The sequence below is a fragment of the Strix uralensis genome, chromosome 16 (assembly GCF_047716275.1).
Source record: "Strix uralensis isolate ZFMK-TIS-50842 chromosome 16, bStrUra1, whole genome shotgun sequence".
Taxonomy (NCBI): Eukaryota; Metazoa; Chordata; class Aves; order Strigiformes; family Strigidae; genus Strix; species Strix uralensis.
The window spans coordinates 2,190,681-2,216,146 of NC_133987.1; the positions used below are offsets into that span (position 1 = coordinate 2,190,681).

General features: G+C 49.7%; 1 protein-coding gene and 1 long non-coding RNA gene across 2 annotated transcripts; one reads left to right on the top strand and one right to left on the bottom strand.

Moving 5' to 3' along the window:
* Positions 1-82: 82 nt before the first annotated feature.
* Positions 83-19,378, top strand: LOC141950927 (uncharacterized). Its single transcript, XR_012631203.1, has 3 exons — positions 83-2,941; positions 18,464-18,591; positions 19,138-19,378. It is a non-coding gene; the product is annotated as an uncharacterized LOC141950927 (long non-coding RNA).
* On the bottom strand, positions 7,417-19,558 carry ATP6V0C (ATPase H+ transporting V0 subunit c). Its single transcript, XM_074886431.1, has 3 exons — positions 19,185-19,558; positions 9,503-9,686; positions 7,417-8,251 (listed from the first exon to the last, which is right to left on the bottom strand). Exons 1-3 carry the CDS (start codon positions 19,258-19,260, stop codon positions 8,047-8,049), a joined length of 465 nt encoding a protein of 154 aa, XP_074742532.1. The 5' UTR covers positions 19,261-19,558; the 3' UTR covers positions 7,417-8,046.
* Between the last annotated feature and the right edge of the window lie 5,908 nt (positions 19,559-25,466).

The following is a 25,466-nucleotide window of genomic DNA, read 5'->3' on the forward strand; positions in this document are numbered from 1 at the left end:
GCTCAGCTGACGCGCCGGGATTCCCCACCCGCCCCGCCCACGTGACCACCCACCCCCCCACCCCGCAGTCGCCATCATGGGAAGGGCACCGCCATCTTGAGGAGGTCGGCGGCGCCGCAGAGGCGGGCCGGCTGCAGGGCTGAGGGGAGCGGGCAGGCCCCGCCGCCACGGCCTCGCTCTGAACGCCGGTGGTGGAGGAGAACCGGCGGCGGAGGAGCTCTGTTCGACAGCTGTCTTCAGCCCTGGCTGCTCCTCGGGCCTGGGGCCTCCTGCCAAGCCCACAGAGGCCGCTGGGCCTGCGGCCCATCATCACTGGCACGGCCTTGGAGGTGGCAGTGGGGATGATGCCACAGAGGGATGCCTGCGCTTCCCCGGGAAGCCAGGGACGGTGGCAGGCCACCCTGCCCTGCAGGCCCGGCGTCTTGCTCCTTGCAGCAAGTGTCTCAGGGAATTCACCCTCTGTATCTGGTTTAATCACACTAAGCGTTAAATAGAAATGAATAACATTCCCTATCAGAGCCTCTGTGGGGGCTGGCAGCAGCATATGCTGGTGTTTTGCCGCAGCATGTAACGTGGAGCTGACGAAATGCTCTTGAAAAGGTCTGATACCAGTGGGGAGCAACCTTTGTCCTAAAGGAACCTGTCTCATCCAGGGAAATTCCAGATGTGGTGAGCTCAGGGAAGCTGGAGAGGGGTGTGGAAGGGCTGCTGCGCTGACTGTACACGTCTCAGTTCGTCACAACCATCTCCCGAAGACCACCTTCCTGCCAGTCTGCACACACCTCCTGCTGCCTCTTGCCTCGTGCTCTGATGAGAAATGTTTGGGGCAGAATCTGGAGTCCACTGACCCCAAACTGGAGCTCCTCAGCACAGCTGGTCTAGAATATCATTTCTCAAGAACCATTACTCAGCCCCAGGACAGACCAGAGTAAGCTCAAGCCACCTTCACAAGTTCACTACTACCCAGCATCTTCCAGCCAAGGATTTTGCAGCCTTCAGTAAGCCAAGATGCAGCTCTTGTACAGGCACTGTCACCGCCAGCTGGGCAGCCATGTCACATGCCAACAGGTGAATGCTTTTGGGGAGGAAATGTTACCCACTAAGTATTACTTTTTATCAAGCAAAGTTGAAAGGCTTGAGAAGTCAGATGAGATCAATTAGTGGTTCCTAATGGCTTATACATCTGTGAATTTGTGAATAAGTAACCTTGGCTGGAATGGCCACAATGGACTTGTTTCTCTCTGGGGAATGACTCTGCCAGGAGAAACTGCTCAGCTTGCTTTGTGGCACACCGCACGTGCACGGGACAGCACACACGTCGTAGCGTGAGGGGCCACTGTGCAAGGAAGCAACCGTGCAGGCCTTGCTTCATGTGACCCATGATTATTTACTTCTTGAGGGCAACCCCAGGCATACCCAGGTGTGCTGGATGGACCGGTCATAAAGGACTGGCAGATCCTTGCCCCTGAGAGCTGGTAGACAGGTGTTGCAAAGCCTGTACCTGCTTGGAAATCTGGCTGGGCACAATAATTACACTAACAAAATTAAATTTGAACTGTTGGCTCAGGCAAAGTAAGGCTTACGCACCCACCCTTTCACTGGATCTTTCTGAGTCTCAGCTACAGGAAAAAAGAGTTAACTGCAACCTGGACAGCTAAGTCATCACTTATTTTAAATGTTACTTTCTAAGCTGACAGCATTGCTGTAGGCAGGCTCCTAGGGTCGTTTGACAAGTCAGCAGCAGCCTGGGAGAGAAGACAGAAAGCTTGTTCTGTGCTCTATAGCCAGGCCCCTGCCTTTTCTCCCCAGCAGCCCATGCCACCAAGGGTCCTTATGTCTGCAGTCTCTGTGGCAAGAACTATGCATCGTTCAAGTTAAAGCTAGTGTCCTCCACAGTCCAAGCATTTACTCCTGAACATCTGCTGGCAGATGCTTCCATTTCCCCTCGGTCCCGTCTGCTCCACGGGGATTGCTGTGTGCTGCAGCAGTCCACCCAGCGCTCTCACTCACGTGTTTACCCCGTTTGGTGTCCTGTGGTATCACAGAGAGAGTCAAGTGTCTCATCAAGGACTGTGTCTGGGCAGGGTGCTGATGTGAGCTCTGCTAATGAATCACACCGAGAAAAGATAAACGATGGGGAATGTAATTGTGCATGAACGTAACATCCCCGTCTGGCCAGGAATTGAATTTTAATGAGGTTTTATGCTGTACTTATCATTCCATGATGTCAGTGCTTGTCCACACTACAAGCTGCCTCTTACTTGTCAGCAGGATGAAATGGAGAACCGGGAATGATTCTGGTTGAGGCCAGGAAAACTCTGTGCAGCACTGTCTGGGGACACTGAGGCCAAGAACAGCTTCAGGCAGGTTTTCCTCATCGTGGCGGAAATAATCCACATCTGGGGCATGAAGCAGCGTATTGATGGGAATGATCTGTGGCATCAGTACAGGTGGTCGAGGAAACTCCAAATATGGAAAATTAGAAAATGAATCCTAAAAGCAGATCTCAGGCCTGCTTATTTGAGCAAATGACTGCAAGGAAGTACCCTTCCAAGCTGCTAAATTAATTTTGATGTCAAAAGGTATACACAGCACCTGAACTGCCTGTGGCCAAAACAGGGCACCTTCATAGGAATGTACAAGCTAACAGACTTGTGACAGTAACATTTCTTGGCAGTGGAAGAGATATCTAAGTAAATGCCTACAGATAGTAACATCCACTATAAAAGATCCCGTCACGGGGTTCACCCCACTGACACAGCTTCACCAACCCTTCAGTGACAAAGAGATCCAACAGTTTTTTCTAGGCTGCAAGCCCCAGAATGAGCCATGGAATCAGAAAGCTGGAAAGTGGCTCAGAACTCTCTCTGCACTCCTGGGAAGAACAGAACAGCCTGTGTCAAGAGGAAAGGTATAGAAATTTGTCTCATCGATGCTGTAGGTATGTCACCCAGCCCATCTTTATGTCATGTATCCATCCTGTTTTAAGTCTTATCCCTTTGGATGTTCTTCTTTTATTTCTCAGTATTAAACTAACCCTGGCTTACGTCACTAATAATTGCACTCCTTCTCTAATAACTGCATGTTCTTTCTCTCTACTGCTTCAGTAATAGGCTGAGGGAATCACAAGCTGTAGTTTCACTTGCACTTTCTTCAGCAAATGGTTTTTTATCCCAGGTTGAGTTATTTTTGACCTGGCTCGATTCCCAAATTAGATTCATTGCCTGGCAGCATGAGAAGTACCAGCACACTTGGGAGAAACCGGGGAGGGCATGTAACAGATGTGAAAGAAGGTCTGGGTGTCCAGAGGGAGCGTTTGGGCTAGCATTGCTGCCAAATGAAGTGCTTGTAGAGATGCAGCTTTGGCTTCTAATTTTTCATGTGCATTCACAGAGGTCTAAGAAATTGTCCTAATGCACACAAGAGCCAGGTAGGCTGTTTATGAGTTGAGAACATACTGCCAATCTTGGGAATACATGTGATTTCCTAAGATTTGTCGGTGTGAGAGACAAGAAACCAGGCCTGCGAGAAACTAAGAAAAACAGCCTGAGAAAGCAAAAGTTGAGGCTGATCGAAGAAAGACGTGACAGTCCTCAGCTTACCTTAGGTAGGCAGAGCCGTGAGGTGTAGGTGGTCATATCCACTCCCTGCCACTCGAGATCACCCCTATACCCCCTCCTGAAGGCAAAGCAGGAAAGCACAGATCTAATAGCAGGACAGGACAGTTCAAAGTGCCAAAAAAGGGTCTGGCACTGCAACAGCCACCAATATCCCCTTGGTAAATCCAGAAGAGCCAGGACTTGAGCCTGTGGTGAGCCAGTCTTGTCCCCTCAGCAAAAGGAAGATGGCAAACAGGAGCCACTTTCTCCAGGAGCCTTGTCCTGTCCTCCTGCTACCCAGCTCGTACTCTCACAGGTCAGCGAGAACCAGCAATGGTCTGGGGATACCTTTTGGGAGGCACTCAGAACCCTGCACTCTGGCCCCTAGGAGAGCTTTGGGCCTGACACACTGTAAGGCTGGGGGAAGATCTTTTTCTGTGTGCTTTGGCACTGTGATGCAGAAACTAGCTTGAAAGAAACTCGCTGATATGAGCTCCAAAGCTGTGACTGTCTCAGGAGCTAAATGAAGCGTGGCTTGCAGAGAAAAGGAACAGCATTCATTAGTAAGAGGAACTAAAATGGAGAAGCTTTTCAGGATACGATCCTTTGACACTGAAACAGAAAATTTCCACTTCAGGATAAGTCATACTGGGAAGACTAACTCTGGGTTTAATTTAATTATGTCAAGAGAAAAAGATGGTTAATACCTGTAGAGCAGAAAGAGATACAGTAAGAGCAGAGGTGGCAAGTCCTGTGTGTCAGAGACAGAAATAATTCTCACTTGAGGAACAGTGATGGTTTGTACAGTAAGGCTGGATGGAAACAGCAAAAAGCCATAAAAAAGCTGTATCCCCATCATTAGGCTGCAACAGAAACAAGGTTTACTGAGAGAGTCGTTTTCATTAGATCTGCTGTAGGTGAAAACAGCAGCTTAGTTTCTGGGATCCGTTTCTCTTAATGAGGTTATTTCCCCGAAGCTTATTGACTTTTCCAGGTTACTATGCTTCTCTGTAAACCAGGTCTCCCAAGGAAAATACAGTCCCTGAGCAATCACATAAAAATCCTACTACTTAAAAATGCTTCTCCAACAGAGCAGTAAAAAAATGAAAACCAGAAAAAATCTGCAGCCTTTGAAAACAAAAAGCCAGTATGAAACAGTTAAAAAAGAGACAGGTCAGCAAGCTCTCTGAAGGCATTGTCCATGCAGGCAGCATCTGGCAGCAGGCATTCCTTAACCTCACCTCGCCCAAACCAACTGCTAATGGACATTTACCCTCTGCTGCTGCTGCAGAACCACCCTGCTCTGTTCTCTCTCTGCAGGGCTGACTCACTCTGCAGTGCACACTCACAGTCACACAATCCACCACATTACAGAGGACTATTTATGTGCCAGCAGACGCCACCTCGTTTAATCAGGCACTCTCCGAGTCTGTCATTTCACACTCTGAGGCTGGCTGTTCCCCTCTTCCAAACCAAATACAAAGTCAATCCCTGCCAGACAGGACTGCACTCTGATCTAGCATACTGCTGTCAGTAAATGAAGGAAAGGGACCAAAAGGTCTGTAATTTTCTTAAAGCCCTGAATCACTTGAGAAATTTGCTGATGCAATAGCATCAGTGAAGGACTTGAAATGCGAGTTTTCACCTGGGAGTCATCAATAAGGATCTAGAGCACTGCTGTCAGAAAATGCTTGGCTGAGGCAACATGCTCAGATTTTAATTTTACTCCTGGTGTATCTGCAGGTACTCAGCACAAATCATTCCTCCACCTATGCATGCTACCCCCAGATTCTGTCCTATGCTCTGTTCCCCTGACTTGCATGGGTTTACAAGCAAGGCTTGATGTTCCAAGGCATGAACCAAAATAGTGCTGATGGGATTTTGCCTGCATTCGGTTACGTAAGTACCAGCCACTGTCCTGAGCCTAGTAACTGCCTTCTGCAAGGTGTCACCAAGCTACAGTGGGATCTTAAGAGTTCCTATAGATGGGTGCCTTTAAATTGCTTATTTCTCTTCAGAGATGAGGGCTACCACCAGCATTTAGTTGCTCTCTTAAATGCAATTTGCTCGTACTCTTGTAAACTGGCAAAAAACAAGGCTGGCAGCAGGTTCCCCTCACAGAAGGTAAAACCAAATCTTTAACATATTTGCAGCCCCAGCTAAGACCTTCACCTGTCCTGCTACATAAGCAAAATACAATTCCTCTCACCAGAACTGCAAGATGTACGTGGCGTGCTTTCCAGAGAGCCCGAATTCATGATTCATGCCCTCCCAGCTGCAAGCTCTATCAGACTCTGCACAGAAGTACCAGGAAGGCACTCACTGCAGTCAGTGCTGACAGAATTAGGCTATAGTTTCCATAAATGTTTACGACCCCTGGGTAAAATATAATTCAGAAGTTGTGTCTACTACTTTTGCTGAAAAAAAGAATGATCAACACAATTCAGATCAGGAATTCTACCCCAGGTAATGCTTCAGTAGACATCCAGGATTTTCCTTAAACCGGCTTACACCTCTCTACAGCCCAAGCACCACCACAGCTCAGACTGCCATGAAGCCCTTCCAAATCATAAAACCACTAGTTCAGCCCACCCCAAAGCCAAGCAGCTGACAGCCTGTTAGATGAATGCAGACAGATTAGCTTTTTAGCAAACAGAATAAACCAATTAGTTAATAATTATCATTCCACAATTGTTAAAGCTACACCTTCACAAGAGTCTGAAAATACATACTAGCAGAATGATACATACCAGCAGAAACACATAGCTGAAGTCTCCTAAGCAGTCCCCTGTTTAGAGACCAGCTACCCGGAAGGTGCACGAGGTGCCACCAGGCCTGGGCTGGTGAATGCCCCTGCCAGGTTAGGCACAGCTTCAGTGCTCTGACCGTAGCTCTTCATGGTACTTACACCAGATTTGTTTGCAGCACAGGTACATCAGTAAAATACATGTACAGCAGCACCACATCTCCATTCCCAACCAGGGTGACAGGAGAGGTTTTGACAACACCACTCCAGATTCCTCAGCTAAGTTTGATCACAAAGGCACCACTTAGCACTGGGTGTCTGCATAACGTTAACATTTTGGCTTGAACATGAGAAAGCTTGACCTGTTCTCTGAACTATACAACTAAGATTAAGGTGATATGCTTCCCAAAAGCAATTCGGAACAAGCTCTACATTTGAAAGGGTCCAACATGTACTTCCCATATGAACTTCAGCATTGCTTTGCAACACTCAAACCCTCAGGACAAGAGGAGGTTGCTACAGCTCTCACTAGCTGCAAAAGCAGAACTTCTCAGCTCAAACACTACTGATTTACAAGTTAAAAATGTGAGTTCTTGAATGAACCCATTCTGTTGATGAGACTATTGTTCAGGTACTTCAGAGGCAATTGCTGCTAACAGCACAGCTTTCCAACCAGCTAAGTTTCTGCAGAGCCATCACAAGGACAAACTGCCTAAAGGCTCTTCAGCAGCTCCTACTCCTAGTCACATGCTGAAGCCTGCACCCTTGTTCCCTGAGCCCCTGCTCAGCCTATGCCATGGCATTACCATGTGCCAGAGCAAAGATGTGCTGCTCCATCAGGGTGAGTACAGCACTGCAAGAGCCTTGCCTTCCTGCTCACAGGTACTGCCCGTGGGCAGCAGCTGGAAACAGCACTGCTACCTGCCCAGGAGAAAAAGGGAATGCTTTAGCAGTGATGATAGCCTTACTTCTACATGGTGCTCAGACACTTGAAGAACTTGCCTCCCCCTAAAGGAACCCCTCCTCTTCTAAAGGAGCAGCAAAAGCATGAAATCAGAGGCAGAGGACTCATTACAGCAATGTAGTGAGGAATTTTTATTTGGAAACATGGTATAAGTTTGTAACCCAACACTGGGTGCACGACTCTGATGCCGGAGCATACGCAGTTACTACTGAAACACAGGAGTGTTTCGGACAATTGCTGTAATAAAACACAAAATTCTCATACTCCAATACCAGGACACTACAGCAATCTTTAGAATCAAAGTTACATCCAAGGAATTCTCTGCACTTACAATTGACCCCACAGTGTAATCTACCTATATATAAGATTAATATATATAGCATGGGAAATTGAAAATCCTTGCTCCATAGATGTATGAACATGTCAAGTCTTTTATAAATAAACATCCAGTGAAGAGAAAAAATTACATTTCTAGTTCATATTTATACATAAAGTACTAACAGCAATGGGTGGAAAATTGCACACAGGCCACCCCAAGCCATGCAGCAGGCTTGGAGCAGCCCATCCAATTTAATATTGAAGTACACACAGGACAGACAAGTCACTAACATACATTGCGCATTTACAAGAGATCAACTACCAAATTGGGACAACTGTACACATTGGAGAGACCATTTTCATTCTGGAGCTTTTTTAAACGTGGATTTGTTACATCTCTTTACATCATACCACGACGTTTACTTTGTGGAGAGGATAAGGGCAACAATGAGGCCATAGAGACCCAACACTTCAGCGAAGATCAAAATCAGGATCATGCCCACAAATAACCTGGGCTGCTGTGCTGTTCCCCGTACACCTGCATCACCCACAATGCCAATGGCAAAGCCAGCAGCCAGACCACTGAGGCCCACACTCAAGCCAGCACCCAGCTGAAGAAAGCTCCTGTAGGACAGAGATGAAAAGAGTTTCAGTGGCAAGCAACAGGACACCCAACCCTTCAACTTCAGGCTAGTCTTTTTTTGCTCTCCCCAAAGGGAGTAAGAATTAACATTCAAATATTTAAAGGGAACCTCTTTCCTGCAGAAAGAGCTCTTAAAGCAAGCACAGTACGTCTCACAAAGCAGGTGATTCCTGAGACTCCTAGCTCTGATACTTAAAAAAAATGGGCAGCTATGCAAGATCTTTAGCTGATACTCAAGTATGGCTCATACACTAAGCTAAGCTACTGGGCCTGCGAGTTCACATGGCCACCCAGCTTGCCTGGAGCCACTTCAGTCAGCTGCAGGCTTAGCACACTGCCAGCACTCTACTTACTCCAGCCATGTGGGCTAGCACTTGCCATATGCCTGTCCCAGTGCTGTGTAGCCTGTTAATAGGTGCTAAAGGTCTTCACCTTTAGCAACTTTATTATACAGCCATAGCACATCCAGGTGATTATTAGGTCTCTCGCACTGCAGGAGTTGGACAGGAATGGTCTGCTTTTCCAGGCAGGGGTACCTATCAGTATCCTGCCACCTGGTAACTGCAAAGGAGCATTTGTACCTGCCGTTTCTTAGATCATGGCTTATTAGGCCAACCACCTGCTCATCAGCTATAGCTTGTACAGCGACACAGATATCTACTGTTAGACCTCAGAAGCATTGTTTTATTCTGAGAGGTCTCAAGCTGGTTCAGCTATTCTCAAAAGCCAAGAGTATATTAAGTTTCAGACTGTAGCTCGTGTAGAAGCCCGATGTATAGCGTGAGGATTGGTTTACCAGCACATAAAGCAACCACCAGTATTAATTATTCACTTGCATCTCCCAGGCAACAGGAGAACTATTTAGACAGTCTGATTAGACAGTCTTGGAAAGACCTGTGTATTCCAGATCTAGAATTTGGCACCAGGAAACAAGCTTAGCCTCCTATCCCAGTACTGCCCATACATGGTTTCTTTCAAGCTGTAAAACATTGCATTATCTCTAGCAGTGGGATGTCTGATCTGTCAGCTAATACAGCAAACTAATCAGGCAGCACTACCACTGAGGCTAAGGCATCAGGAAGGACAGCTGAAATTCAGTCCATGCTGGTAAGCCCAGGTTAGGAACATTTAGCATCAACAGTCCTTCCTGGGGTCTTGAGCAAAACCCACCCAGCAGCATCAAAATAGTGACAGGACAAACTTCAACAAAACTGACAGATGCAGCAACTTACTTGAATAGCGTGATAGAAGGTGAGAGGGCATTGGCAATAAGGACTGCCACTACGAGGCCATAGATAGCTATAATACCCGCCATGACAACAGGGATGATTGACTTCATGATGAGCTCAGGCCTCATGACAGACATGGCTGCAATACCCGTGCCACTCTTTGCTGTTCCATATGCAGCTCCCAAGGCTGGAAGACAAAAAAATGCATTAGACACATCCCCAAATACTATCTTCTTCACTAGGCTGCAGCATTAGAACAGTTGAGTCAGCATAAGGAAGAATTGTGCAAAACTAACATAGTCACTTGACTACTTGGTTTGTCAGCCACGAATATTCCCCTAAGGGATGAGGAAGTGACCTATCCAGAGTCCTAGATCAAAGCTAGGTCAATAAAAAGGTGCTGTTCAAACAGTACTGATAACAGAGTACCCCCTCTGAGCTAGCTTCACTCCCTAGCAGACATTTGTTCCCTGTTTAGGAATCAAAACCCAAGGTCCAAACCTTAACTTGTTAGTTCAGAGGTTGTGCCCTCACACAGCCCACGCTGCAAGGCTCTGCTCAGCTGATCTGCAGAGGAAACACAGCAAAGCATGTCTTTCTGCTGCAGCAGAATAAGGCTCAGTTGAAAGTCAGGTTTCAGTCACTGAACTTTGAGCCACTTGGGCTGAGTTCTCAGATGCACCCAGTGTTTAACAAGTCACCTTCAAATGGCCTCTTCTTTCACAAAACCTGTGCTTTGGCCTGGGGTTAAACACATGCCATTTAAGCTTCGGACACAGTCTGAGATAGCAACAAACTCACATATTATTGCCACACTTCATTCCTTGGGGAAAGGACACCTTCTTCATGTGTCAATAGCCTCACCTGTGAAGGATTCAGGTCCAAACACTTGTTAATGCAACCACTGGAACCACAAAGTGGAGTATGGCTTCTAGGTTATAGAGGACTACAACCACCTTACTCCTAAGGTTCACTGACCACCTGTGCAAATACTTGACCATGGAGAGACCAACAAAGGAATCCAAAGCTTGGTTTTCAAAGAAGAACATGGGCTTACCACCTACAACTGAGAATTGCTGTAAGAGTCCCAAAGCACTACCCCAAAAAGTAACTTCTGCCTTGAAAACTTTGTGTTAGTCTCACAAAAGTTTCCACAAATACATCATTCTTTGATTCTGAAGCACTTTGAAAGACCCTTTTTCTTCCAACCTTGTTCTGGAGTACTTTAGGTACAGCTTAAGTCTGAACTGCACTCACCATCACCATCACCCAAGATACAATATGCAGGTCAGCAGCCTTTTCAGACAGTCAGGCTGATATTCAAAGGTTACAGTCCTATTTAGCACAAAAATGCTCTTGTGTGCTCTAAAAGGCTACTGGAGAGTATTAAAACCATGGGGACTTAAAATCTGCATTGTTCAGAGACTTACTATTTGAGTTTGCTCCAGACTTAACAGTAAGGTTTCTACAAGGGAGAGAGCTGCTTGTTCCACAAAAATCTGTAGCTGCCTTACACCAGCATCCAAGTGTGAGATGGGGCACCTTGCCCAAAAGAGTTGCTAGGAGGTATTCAAAGGGTTTAGGATATTGTGCCTTCCTGCTTTTCACTCAGCATTTACATGAAGCCTACCTTTGTGCAGTCAAGAATGGAGAAGTAATCCTCCTGGCTTTGCACTAGGAAACTTCAGAAGATTAATAAAGACAGCACTCCTGCACTAACATAAGACTCACTATCAAAAGGAAATTCCGTTTTAGTTACAAAAACTTGAAGGGAAAGAATAATTATCAACTACAAATTGGTCCTGTACTAGTAAAGCTCCAATACTGAACCTTGACTGTCTCTGAGCCAGATGTAAAGGGCTGTTCAATTCAGAACTAGAATACAACTTAGCAGGAAGCCTGAGCCAAGAGCAGAAGACAGGTTTTACCTGCAAATGTAAACTGAGCCTGCAAACTAGCATACAGGCTTAGCTAGCAATTTCAGTGATGGTACTGTTTAAGGGTCTAGCCCCTAGGAAGTCTAGAAAGAAATCACTAGCTTAAATTAGAAACCTTTTCTGTCAGATGAAGCATCTTGATTCCACTTACTTCCAGTCCTTAGATTCAGGCTATCTATACTTCTAGACTGGCTACAGCATTTAGCAGAAACCACTTCCCTTGTCTGGAATCTTTTATAAACCTCTCCAGAAACAGAGGCTCATGAGGGAAGTTCACTATTTAAAATTAGATCAGTCTTTACTTCCTCCAAGTCTGAAGTTAAGTGTTGCAATTAATGCACTGATGGATTACAGAACCTGATTTTGTAATCCCACTTACAGAAAGTCAGCCTGCTTAAGGTTTTGGGAGGGGGCAGATAAGCACAAGTTTGTCAATTCCCAGTTGTCAAATCCCAATTCAAGGGAACAGGCAAGAGCTTGTGCCTTGAATTTGGTCTAGACACACTAACAAATAACATCTACATGTACTCTGTGGCAGCTAGTTTTCACATTACAGTTTTAGATGGCACTGAAGATCTATTACACTCTCACTGGCAGACAGTCACAGGTGCTACACAAGTGCCAAGCTCTGAAGCTGTGTATCTGCTCCCAGTGAAGTCTTTATCAGCATCCTGGCCAACAGGTTTACACTGGAGTCCCCTGCAGCTGCGTCTCCAATATCTTACACAGCAGCGTGTCTTACTGTTCTTCACTGGCCTGTGAAGTTCTCCTCGCACCTTTGACAATACCCCAAAGATAGCCACTTCCCACCACGACATAGCCATCTAATGGCAACAGCCATTCAGTTATGGGCTATCTGGCACTTAGGTCAACCCTCCTGCACATCTTGACTTTTACCTCTTGGCAGCTGCGAATGTTTGAAGCACATATGCTACATTTAAATACCCCTGATGAGGTGGAAGGGCATTTTTCAAAATCTTTTTAGTGAATAGGGTTTGATGAGATCTAAGTGGAAGACAGTGAAAATGGAACAAGACCTGTACCACTGTTACACACCAAGACACCGCATATTCAGATCATACAGCTCTATCACCTCTAACATACAGACCAATTAAGCTGCAACACTACCTTTAAAGCATACAGAGCTATGAAAACATTTACCTGGCAGTCAGAGAAGCAGCACTTTGCCTACCTAGCTCTATCACTGAAGCAAGCCATTCTGGTCTGTAACCAGGAACCGTGTCATTTACAAGTTCAATGGTGTTATAATACAAAGAAGTTGCTTTACACATCATTCAAGACTACTTCCAGTAAGCTTGTTTCAATGCTTAACTTGATTTTTGAAATACTTCTGAAGAGTAACTCCTTGAACTCACAAACCAGAGCTGATTTAGTACTGCTCCTGGGGGCAAAACACACTCCCCCACAGGGCTGTGGATATGCTGCACAGCACCTTGCCACAGCTGTTACTCTCTATTAGTCAAAAGTGGCAGCAGAGGTAGTATAGCTGTGCAGCTCCAAGATGAACTAAAAAGTAACTTGCCACGTAGGTGACAGCTTCAGTAAGGACTGAAGACTAGTTGCAGTCTGGCCACTGTCAGACCTTTCAGGAGAGCTTTGCCTCTGATATTCACTGTCAGCAGTCAAGCAGCCCGTGGTTTAGATCAAGTGCCAGTCCAAGAATTAGGGCCCATCTTTTGTAGCTATAGTTACAGTGCTCAGTAAGGTCACGCACTGAGAACATTAACCTTGCAGCTATGTTAGCTGCAAGTCACCTCATGCGACACTCCCTCAATATAGGAAGAGGCTATTATCAAACTCCTTGCAGCAGTTGTGCAGACAGATACGCACCTATGGACAGTGAGCACATCATCAGGGGCCTTCAAGCCAGGGAACCATTTGCATAGATGCAGTTTCAGCAGTTGCAATACATTCAGGCACGCTCAGCCCAAGAATACAGAGGTTCAGAACCAGCCACACACAAACCAGCAGCATTTGGTTCATTCAGAGCCAGTGATTCCTCCTCTGTCCCACCATGGGGAAGCAGGTTTTCACACTTCAGTATGTGAAAGATTTCCAGAGCCCCTAATGCAGAGAAATTCTGCCTACTGGAAGTGAGCTAGTAACACAAGTCAACTTTCAATTAAGATACCATGGGTTACTATCACAGCAAGTATGAAAGACCATTCTGGATGAGCACTTACATCTAGAGCCTTTTATAATTAATCCATTATGAAATGGGCTGCTCTCTGCAGTAGGTAGGCTTCCCTCAAACCAGACAGCAGGCATCAACTCACCTCAAATCTGTTCATCCTTGAGCATGTTGTTCTTAACTGGCTGGAGAACTGTTAGCACTGATATCGATGTCAAATACAGTCATTGCTTTGCCATGCCAGAAACGTGGGCATTTTTGAGGAAACAGGCTTCTTCCCACCAGTATTCTACAGCCCCTCCCACACCACCACATTTAATAAGACAAACACAGCTCTACCTCAGATTACAGTAATGGATACTCCATGTCTGCCTTGGAAAAACCTTGTTGCTATGTCCAGTTGCACCTCCACAGAAGAGACAGCCACATTAAAGGAACTGTATCTAGAACCTATGCAAATTCAGATTACACTGACTGAAGACTGGGGGACTACAGCCAGTCCCCAGTGATAACTGGAAGGGTACACAAATAAGGTGTCCTACAGGAAGTTGTAGACTTTGAAAATCTTTAATGAGTCACCTGTTACAGCATTAGGGACAGCACACTTTGTTCTTCCCTAATGTTGAAGATGTGTGGGGAGTTCAAATAAGCCTAGAATCATCACCTTACAGCATTATCAAAAACCACCACAAGGCTAGCAGGCCATTTACTTTTATTCAGTAAATTTGAGAACTTAAAAATCTATCAGCTCCTCAAGAAGCTGCTGCAATAACAACAGTCCAAAGAACAAAGGAGTTACCAGTCAACTGTCCAAGCAGCTAGGACTGCTGCAACTGGTACTCTGGATTGCCAGACATAGCACACAAAGCCAATTTTTTTTTTTTAAAAGTATGGTAATGCTGACACTTTACACCACAGTACAGGCTTGCTCTTCTGCAAGCAATAAAGTCCAGTCACTTGTTATTTATCTTTATCATTATACAAGCTCCCCTGCAACCTTAAAGATGACCCATTTCACAGACTGGGTGGACCACTGTATTCCAGGTAGTGACTGGCAGAGTAGTTTGTTACACCAGTCAGCAGGAGCCCTTTTCAACTAGTTGGTCTAACAGCAGCTTACACCACTCACCAGCAGGCATCCACAGCTAAGCTGCCTCATTTCTGAAGCGTGGGAAAGCCAAGGTCATCTGACTGCATCCAGCAGACACTCCTGTGGCCATAGTACCGTGACTTGAAGCCTCATGCTCACAAGATTCACTGTCTGAAGGAAGTGAGTTCAGCAAGTTATGCCTTACTGTTTGGAGAGGACAGCAAGCAGGCGGAAGGAAGCACACACACTTCCATAAAACCGTTGTTTCAAGCATCACTGAACAGCCTGATCAGGCTGGAGACTTTTTCAGCTTACAACCACTGCTTGAAATCAGTCAGGCTCTGGACAGATGGAAGAGGCTAGTTTTAGGAAGGGAAGTTGACTAAGAGGTCTTGAGGCAGCGGGCATTCATCTCCACTGCTGCTCTGAATGTTCCCAGAGGGGAAGTACCTGCAGACTTTGTAGTCTACAGTGACTTCAGGACAAGACAGGAGTCCCATCGTGTACACCTGGAAGCCACAGTACAAGCAGCAGCCTATCTGCTTGAGCCAAGTTCTGTAGAGCCAATGGTTTATCCTGATGCTCAATCTGGTTTTCAGATGATCCTAAGACTAGTATCTACTGAGTGGAAATGATGCCCTTGAGATGTCTTCCTTAAACTTAACTGAGCTGTAGAAATACTGCCTATGTGGTTTACTTCTATTGTAACACTTATGTCTTAATAGCCCACTAATTTACCTGCTGTTAAGGATGAATGCTTAAGCTAGTCTTTACTGTAGACAGCCTGGTAGCTCTGACCCATTGAGTTTTCTTGCACATACCATGATGCCTTGGAAGTACTCTTTAGTGATTTGAAAGAGAAGACTACCTTGAGCCACACTCTGTTCTGTCATTTCATTCTGACCTGCAAGCTAGAGCTAAGAAGTCTACAAGCTCCTGTAAGGATGAGGTCTACAGCTCCTTATCGAGAAGCAAGGAGCTCTCCTCTCTACCACCTCCCCACTCCTCAAGAGACAGTATTTCAGGAAGCACAGGTGTAATTTGCCTTCAAGGCTGCAAGCTGTTTACAGTCATGATGCCTTCTAGAATCAGACTGCACAGGGCTGTCAGCTGCATCAAGCTAGATGTTCTGAGGCAACAATTTCACCACGGAGGTACCTTAATAGCTAACCAACTGCTACAGTATCTGCAGCTCTAGTTTAAAATAAAAAGTACTATTTCATTAGCTCTGCAGCAACAACGAGAAAACAAAGACTAACCTCAACACTGCTGGCTAGAGTTCTCTTCATTAGCAGTCTTCCAGATGCTTGACAGTGAAGCATTATTGAAGGCACTGGATGCCCATTCAGAGCACAGGCCTAAGTAAAACTCCTTACCACACGAAGGAGGCCAGTCGGGTGTACCTGGGACATCATGCTTTTCTACATGGAGCATCAGCAAGTGCATAATCAGACATCTTTGCCCAATACCATGCTTTTCCATTTTGGCATGCCGAAGTTGCATGGAAAAGCTGCAATAATTTGATCACTCAACAGCACCTGACACTGAGCCAGCCACATATTTTACATAGGAAATAAGGGAACTTTAGCTATCAGAACAAGTTGTAATCAGCAAATGAATAAGCAGGCTCGAAGACAGCCAAGGTCACAGCAGCCTGCTTTAGTCTTTCTAGCTGTCATCAGTACTAGCTGACCAGAACAAGTTCTGCTATCTATTTACCATCAGCAGTTAATGTTCAAACATCAAACAGTACTGCATAAAGTCACTTGTTTTCACATCAAACTGGCCTGGACAGTATAGAACTTGAACATGTTTACTAGAAACAGGTCTCTGAATTACAAGCTCCACAAGAATCTGATCTTTAGATACAGCATGTCAGACATGATCACTGCACTAATTAACACTGATTTAGGACCTTTTTAGGTAGTTTTACACTGCTTGTGCAGACTGACTCAGCTCCTTCTAAATCAAGGTTGTTTTTTTTTAAAAAAACTAATGTTCACTTAACATCAGAACATGCTGTAGTGTCACATCTCTCTTAGGGAAGCTACATGACACTGCAAGTTTTAGTTTATCTTGACACCTCTGCCATATTGCCTTAAAAATCCAGGTTGTTTCACTAAACAAGCAGTTCAGTAATGTTCACTAAGAAATAATTTTTCATCAGCAGTATCTATAACCTGTTGTTCCAGTGACTGAACCCATCAGATGCACTTAGGCCCTAGCAAGAGACTAACCTCATAGCTCAGACCTGCTGGTATTAGGACCATCTAACACAGACTCTGCATCAAAGACCAGTCATGTACCAGCAGCAACACCATAGTTACCAAGTCAGAAAAATAGCTTAAGCACTCACTTTGAATTAATTACTTAATCCTTCCCCTTTAACTTGCAATCCCACAGTACCATGCTATCAAACCTGTGGCTTCTAGGAAACGCTTCACTTCTGGTTTAGACATGTCAAGCAACATCTTGAATTCCTATTAAAACGCTGACTCCAGTTTGCATCCCTCACGTTTCCACTGAAGCAAGCTTGCATATCACAAAACTAGCATCTAAAAGGCCATCCAACCATGTTCTTTTGCTTCCGAGCTATTCTGCAAAAGGCAGTGATCAGCTGACTGTTTTTTCCAACAGGTAACTAGCTCTTAGTCTACTCTTCCATTACCTTCATTAGCCAAGAGGCAGTAGGTCAGTAGTCCCAACGTTGGCTCCTACAGCATTCCAGCCATACTCTTTTCAGGAAAGTCCTTAACTGTCAAATACAAGTACATTTTAACTCTGAGGTGGCAGGCCACTAACTGCCCTCAGCACTCTGGACCTCTGCATTCCACTACTAGGTACAAACTGAGCAAGACAAAAAAGCTGGACTGGCTTTGTTCAGCCAAGATTAAAGCCATGAACATGGCTGGTGTGAAACCAGTCAATGGTGCAATCACAAGCATGGCTAGACTGCTTCCTCTCAACTGTCTACTTAGCTATTCACACAGCTTAAGTCTACCACACTAATCAATCAAGAGCAGCTTCCACAAATTTGTCTTGCAGACCTAGCTACCATCTCAGAGGCTACTTTAACATAATGAGACTCCAAGCACACGTACAGCTATATACAATTTGAGTTACAGCCAATTCAGTACTTGAGTGTTTTGATTCCTCAACCAGGAGCCAAATTAGGTGGTAGACAAAGACAAGTCAGTATGCTCACACATGTGGAGACACTGGCTAAGTCTTCAGAAGGGAAAAACGGACTGATTCCTAGTTCTTGTATTCTAGTTACTGCAACACTTGCATTTAGAAAAAAACTAGCTGGAGACTTCCCCATGTTATGTCCCAAACACAACAGCACGTCTGCACCTATCAGGAAACAGTATATCATCAACCAGGAACAGCAGTCATCTTCTGCAGAAGGTTTGCTCAGGCTCCAAGAGAGACAAGGCACCATATGATGATCTTTCTAGTGTAAAACAGCATTTATAGGTCTCTGCATAAACATTCTTCAATAGGGAGAGTGATATCACAGACTGACCCAATTTACTCCTCACTGAACCTCAATGACTTAAGATGCAGATGGATGGCCACTAGAAGAGCTTCCCTTTTTCTGTATTTCACACATCGCCCATTTTAAAGGGAAGGTCAGGAGCCCATCAGTTGTTTTTAATGTCATTAATATCTGTAAAGGTGACTTCAGTCCTGAAATGCTTGCATATTTAGGCTTCAATCCTATTAAAATTTGGTCTTGCGTTATCCAAGGAATGTTTTAAAAAGCAACTTTGTCCTATTTACAGCAAGAGAAGCGCTACACCCAGCCCCAGGAGAGCCAGACCAACCCTCCCTGCCGGGAGAGCCCGCAAAGGCTGACTCACCGCCGAAAGGCCCCGAGAAAGCCCCGGGGGGAAGCCGGGCACGGCAGCAGGTACGAGACCCTCCCGCAGCACACGCTAAGGCACACGTTAGTACAGCCGGGACCGGGGCCTACAGTGACACCGGGTTTCTGGCTGGATAACGTACCGGCAGGTCAGCCCGCACGCGTGGCTAACGGGGGACCTGGCCCCCGCGGGACGGGAGTCCCCGCGGCGTGGCACGGGGGAGGGAGGCACGGCCGCCCCCGCGGGGCCGGTCCGGGCGGCAGCGCCGCCGCAGTCACGTGGGAGCGGGGGCTCCGCCGGCGGCAGCAGGCTCCGCGGTGACGTCACTCGCGTAGACCCCCTCCGGCGCGCCCCGGTAGCCCGGATGGAGCTGGGGGGGGGTGGTGGGGCGGAGGCTGCGGCCCACCCCCGGGCCCGGGGCCGCCTCCGTCCCCCGCGGCCAGGAGGACGCCCCGTCCAGCCGGGCGCCAGGCCCACCACCGGGAATCCCGCCCCAGCAAGGGAGAGGGAGGACGGGAAAGGGAGTGGGGGCCTTTCTCCCCTCCCCGGTACGGCGGCGAGCCAGCCCATGCTCCCTCCACCCCCCCTGGCAGCTCCAAGCCCCGACACCCTCCCCCGGGGAAGCCGGACGGGTGCTCACCGCTGAAGACCATGGCAGCCGAGGCGCCCATCACGGCGAAGAAGGAGGCGTACTCGGGGCTAGCGCTGGAGGACATGGCTGCGGCGGCCGCGCCGGGGCGAAGCTAGGCGCCGCTGGGAGCGGGAGCGCGAGGGGGGGAAGCGGGAGGCTCCGCCGCGGCGCCGGTCCTCCGCAGGCAGCGCTCGGCCACAAAATGGCGGAGGCGAGGGGAGCGCGGGCGGGGAGGGAAGGAAAGGAGGGAGACGGGGTGGAGGCCGGCTGCAGGCAGCGGAGGGTGGGAGGGAGGGGGCCGGCCGCGGGCGGGAGAGGGAGGGAGGGGCAGCGGCAGCGCAGAGCTCCGTCCCGGCGGGAGTGCGCAGCGGCCCGGGCGCTGCGCCCTAAATACTGCCTCCGCAGGACAAAATGGCGGCGGCCCGCCCGTCACGTGATCCGGCCCACCGCCCGCTCGCCCCGCCCCGCGGCCGCCACCACGCGCGCGCGCCTGGGGGCCGCCCGCCCGCCGCCGCCTCCCCCCGCGCCCGGCGCCTGCTCCCGCGGCGGGTCCTGCCCCCGAGGGCGGCCGCAGCCCGCCGCTTCCTCCGCGCCCCATGTCCCGAGCGGGCCGCTGGGCCGCGTCGGCCCCCGCGCTCTGCCTCCCCGCGCCCCGCTCTCCCCCCCTCCGCGCCCCGGTGGGTCAGTCCGCCCGGCGGCCGGGGCCGCGGAGCGTGATTCAGCGCTCATTAGCATAAGGGGCGTGTCCAGGCGCGGCCCCGCCCACGCGGCGGAGGGTCCCCCCGGGGCTGGGGCGCTGGGGCTGGGCCCGCGGGGTGGGGCCGGGACGGGCCCCGGTGTCGTGTCCTCTGCGGCCCCTCCCGCGCCATGTGCCATCCTCCCCGCTCCGTGTCCCCTCGGCTGTCCCCTCTGCCGTGTGCCCCGCCCCTCTGACACGTCCTCCACGCTGTGTCCCCCTGCCATCCGCCGTGTCCCCGGTGTCACAGCCCCCACGCCGTGTCCCCAGTGCCGTGTCCCCCGTGTGCCGTGTCCCCGCCGTGTGCCACATCCCCCGTGCCCTGTCTGCATGTCGTGCCCTGTATACACCACCCCCATGCAGGGCGCTGGCCCCTGCGCTGACCTGCCATGGGCTCCCCGCAGGGGATGTACCGGTGCCCGCGGGGCCTTGCTGCCTTCGGTCCCGTCTGAGGTCCCCTGCACCCCGACTCCTCCCGGGGTCCGGTGCTGGCAGCATCCTGCTGGCGTTCCCCATCTCCCCCGCTCCCCTCCTCAGCGTCTCCTGCTCTCTTGCGAGGTGGTGGCTGGTGCCCCCTGGCCCATCCTTGCCCCCCGAGGCTGCAGGGGAATGGGTGAGCTGGGCTCAAACTCCGGTATCACCCCACCACAGGCACTGTCACCCAGACACCACTGCAGGCAGGGTGCAGGTGACCCCGTCTGAGCTAACCCCATCCTGAAACATCCCAGAGAGACACTACTACAGCCTGTCCTAAAAGCATGACTGATGCAGTTTCTGTTCCCCAGGCTACTCTAGAATAAACTCACGTTAATTCTGGATTTGGGGTGTTCATTAATAGTTGCCTGCGCCTGCTTTTGTTGCTGCCACAAATCCTGCTGATCTTCTGATCTCCTGAAATACCAGATCTCTTAATTAACTGAGAGCCACCTGCCTTTTCCCATTGTTGCCACTTTTCCGGACACCTCAGCCTTGTCAAAGCTCACAGGGAAGGTGAGAACAGGATTGAAATCCTGCTTGGCAAATTCCCTGCCCGCTGGTTGAACACGAACGGCCGGGTTGCAGCAGCAGGCAGAGGTGACGGGCGCTTGCCGGGGACCAGCCCTGGGGCACATGGGCTCAGCGGAGGAGAGGGGCTTGCAGCAGGCTCTGTCGCCAGGTCTTCATGGGCTGGCTGAGAAGCGCAGAGCTGGCGGGAGGGGAGGACAGGGCTGTGGGGCACTGCAGGGGTCAGAGCCCCAGAGGGGGACCCCACCCTGAGCCCTGGCAGAGGTGGGTGCAGGGGCTCTGGGTCCCACATGTGGAGCACAGCACCACTGTCACCACCACCACCATCCCCGCCACCACCCCACCACCACCACCACGCTTCTTTTCCTGCAGTGTTGCACTCTGGGATGTGTAGTTTGTCAGCGTGCTACTGTCATTGCTGCTGTGGCCGCGGCTGTTATTACTAATGAGCATTTCCAGCAGGCCCAATTAACATCAGGAAGCCTTTCACTAGGGTGGGGACAATCCCTGCCCCAGGGGTCCAGAGCAATTGGTCGTTGGGTGAATTTCTCACCCCTCAGACACCGGTGGCCTTGGCAGTTTGTTCACCAAGTTTGGGCTGGTGAGGGACCGAGGGAGCAGGGTGGATTTTAGGGGCCCTCAGAGGATGCTTTTCCCGCTGTGCTTCCGGACACTCGCTGACGCCGAGGTCTCCCCATGCCATCCCGGATCCCACTGCGCAGCCCCAGCTGCCTGAAGCGGCTGCTGTTACCCTGGGTGCTGTAACTCTGCCTCCTCCTCTCCCTGTGCCCGGCTCCACACCCGCAGGCCGCCCCAGCCCCACCGCTCCTCGCTGCCTGGCGGCTCAGCGCAAATCATCCCGCACCGTCTCCGCGCTGTTGCTCCCATCCACCCGCTGAACAGCCATCGCCAGTGAACAAAGAGCCTCCTTGTAGCAGCAAGCTCATGAGTTGTGGCGGCGGCGGTGCTTTGGGGACGCCGTGTCTCCAGAAGGGCTGAGTGCTGGCTCCGCAGGACCCCTCAGGGCTGAGCTTCTCTCCTTTGGAACTGCAGGATGCCAGGACCCTCCTTGCCCCTGCGCTGCGGTCGCAGCCAAAATCCTGGAGGGCATGAGCACCTTGAGCCAAGCCCTCTTGTCCTTCTCCCCCTTTCTCCTCCTCCTCTGCTCTTCATTTGGGACTCATTCCATCTCTCTGGGTCTGAGTTCTCCAGCACTAATGGTCTAATAAATTGATTGGGTTTTTGTCAGAAATTGCTGATTCATAAAAAGGATTTTTTTTATGCTTTTGACAACGCTTTCTTCCAAAATATTTCATTTTACATTTTCTCCAGTGCCCTGTACTTATTTAGCCCCCCTATGCCCTGCTCATTCCTCTGCTGCTAGAACCGGCCAGGCAGAGGCAAGACGAGGTCACAGTGGGGCTGGCATGGTTACTGCCACACATCCCAGTGCAGACGTGCTCCTCTCTCTGGGGTACGCATGTGGGGAAGGTCTGGGTTCTGGAAACAGGAGCATCCACCTCCTTCCATCTGCCTGGGACCGCCTGGTCCTCCTCCACTCGCCCCACACGACCCTGGACTGACCCTGGACAACGGAGGGACGTGAGGATGCGTGACGCCCACTTGGGCCAGAGGAGGGGAAGGATCATTTGGATGCTGACAGCATGTGTAACTTTTTCAGGCTCCCTGTTGTGCCCAGGTGAGCTGGAGGGGGTACCCAAGAGTAATTTAATGCTATTAAATCCTTTCTACATTATTACTGTTTAAAAGCAGGGTATTTCCACCACCACTAACACTCTGCTGCTGCAGCTGGGCTCCTGGCCCGTGCAGACCCAGACAGTGCTCAGCCGGGGTCCCTCTCATCCTGCTTCTCAGAGCCGGGGCTGCCCCGGGTGCTGCACCCCGTCCAGCCACCCCAAGGTTGCCACTGGCCTAAGCGGGGTCGCCCAAGGCTCTCATGCCAGTGCTGGTTCTGCCTTGTGGAGGTGCAGGGATGCTTTTTTCCTCAAGAAAAGGGTGATGAAAGGAGGGAACAAAATTTAATGCAAAACCAGGAGAAAAATGCAATATCAAAGGCAAAGAGCCAGAAACCCAGAGGCAGAACAACCCAAATTACTGTTCCCACAGCAACTCGCACTCATCCTCCTCACACTGCCAGGCAGACGCTTACCAGGCTGCCACCGAATGCATGCGCACGTTCGCCGTGGAGGCTGTGAGTTTGTCATCTCCAGTTTTGCCATTTAATTTTGGGCTGGATTAACCCTGCTCCATGTGCATGCCTGGTGGTATTGCACGGCACCACACCAAACACAACCAAAGGGTGGTCTTAGGGTGTCCGTTCCCATCCTGAGGAAGGGAGCAGAGGGTTGGGATGGGCTTTCCAGCACATGCAGGCTCTGGGTGCCACCACCTTTTTAGGGGGCACTTTCTGAGTGGCCTTATGGCAGGTGCCTTTCCCACCACCCTGGGACCGTGTGTCCATCTCTGCACAGACACGATGTGCTGCAGAGGGATTTAACACAGGGCTCCAGCTTTAGGTGGCTGCTTTGAGTGAGCAGGAGCTGGCCGCAGGCTGCTCCACGCTGCCTCCAGGACACCAGGGCTGCTTCTCTGCCCTGACCCCGGCTGGTTTGTGGCAAGTTGGATCAGCTGTTTGCCAGGGGATCTGTACCCACTCCAAGCTCCCGTTTCCAAACATCACAGTGACGCTGGCAGCTTTGCCCATGTTGTGAAGCAGGGCTGGAAGGGGTCTGGAGGGCCAGCTGGAAGCACCCTGCCCCTTCAACGGGCCCGGGCACAGAGGTGTTGGCATGGAGGTGTGTTGCTGTGGGACAGTGGTGCATCAGCCAGGGATGCTCCAGCCACCCGGTCCTCCTGGGGGGATTTGGTGTTAATGTCTTAAAAATGCTCTATACCTTCCAGGGCCCCACAGCTTGGTGCATGACAAGCCCATAAGGGCTCTCAGCTAGGGGGTAGGGGGTCTGTCGGGGTCAGCAGAGCTGAGCTGGTGCTGGCAGTGGGGAAGGTAAAAGGAGAGCTGACAGCAGACCCTTGCCCACAGCCTCAGCAGCAAACACTTGCCAGCAGTGGAGCAAACCCAGAGAGAGCATTTCCTCATTTGGTGTCTCCTGTGGTGTCTCCCCAAAATCACATGGCCAGAGTCATGGGGCTCAGGGGGGACTGTTCCCTGGGCCCTCCCTGCTCCTCATGTCCCTGGGGTGACACCATCTCCCAGGAGGTCAGGACCTTGGGCGATTTGCAAATGAGGCTTCTCTTGCTCTCCTTGAGTCTGAATTAACTGATTTCCATCCTGAGCTGTTAACTCCTTCTTATCTGGGACAGTATCTGGTGCTAGACTTCTTGATAAGGCACATTAGGGGCCTTCTATTCTATTCTATTCTATTCTATTCTATTCTATTCTATTCTATTCTATTCTATTCTATTCTATTCTATTCTATTCTATTCTATTCTATTCTATTCTATTCTATTCTATTCTATTCTATTCTATTCTATTCTATTCTATTCTATTCTATTCTAACCTAGCCTAACCTAGCCTAACCTAGCCTAACCTAGCCTAACCTAACCTAGCCTAACCTCATCTATTCCCGTTCCCTTCCCATGTCTCTGTCCAGGACTTTCCTGCCCCATATAAAACCCTTGATCTTCCTCTTTTCCGTGCCATGCTTGTGGGTGAATGAAGCTGGGAAATCATCCTTGTTTCTTCAGCTCCTGGGGATGGTGCAGAGTAAAGCTGGTTTTTTTCCACCGTGCCTTTCCTGACATGCCCTGTCAGAGGGCAAGCAGGAGGAGCTCCTGGTCCTCTCCAGGACCACATGCTGTGCGTTGGCTGGGCTTCCTCGCCTTTCCCTCCACAGGGTGTCCATGCCCACACCCCAGCACTCAGCCAGCAGCTGGGATCAGCCTGGGCTCCCCACAAGGCGGTTCTGCCCGTGGTTTGAAAATAGCATTTATTTGCTCTGGGTTACCATAGTTACTTGTGGAAGTCGCATGGTGCTGCTTCTGCTGCTTGGTTGGGTGATTCTCTCTTAGATGGCACGACTGGCTTATCTTACCCTCTTACCATCGAATGGACCCATCAAAATTACAGGAATCTCTTGGCAGCTGCTCTGTGTGGGATGCCCTAGCCGCCCCTCTCACCTTTCAGCAACCCTCTCTTTAACATGCTGGATGCACCTACAGTGCTGTAGCAGATTTTGGGTCCTCAGTCATTGGTTTTGCATTGCTAGAAGGAGCTGATGTGGCTTTCCCAGTGACAAGCCTGTACTTGTGCTGCATTTGAGAGCTCTTGAAGACAAATACTGAGAGCCAGCATGGCAAACCTCCCTGCTGCAACACCACACTTGGTGTTTGGGAAGCCGGTCTGCAAATGGGGGACTGGAGCAGCAGATGTGTCCGGGAGAGACACTTTTGGAGAGATGATGCTTGGTGATAGGGGGATGCAGAGTGCCGCTCTCCCACAGTCTGGAAGCTGGTGGTGATGGCTCTTCAATCAGCAGTGACCAGCAGCTCAGTGCATAAAGCACCACGTA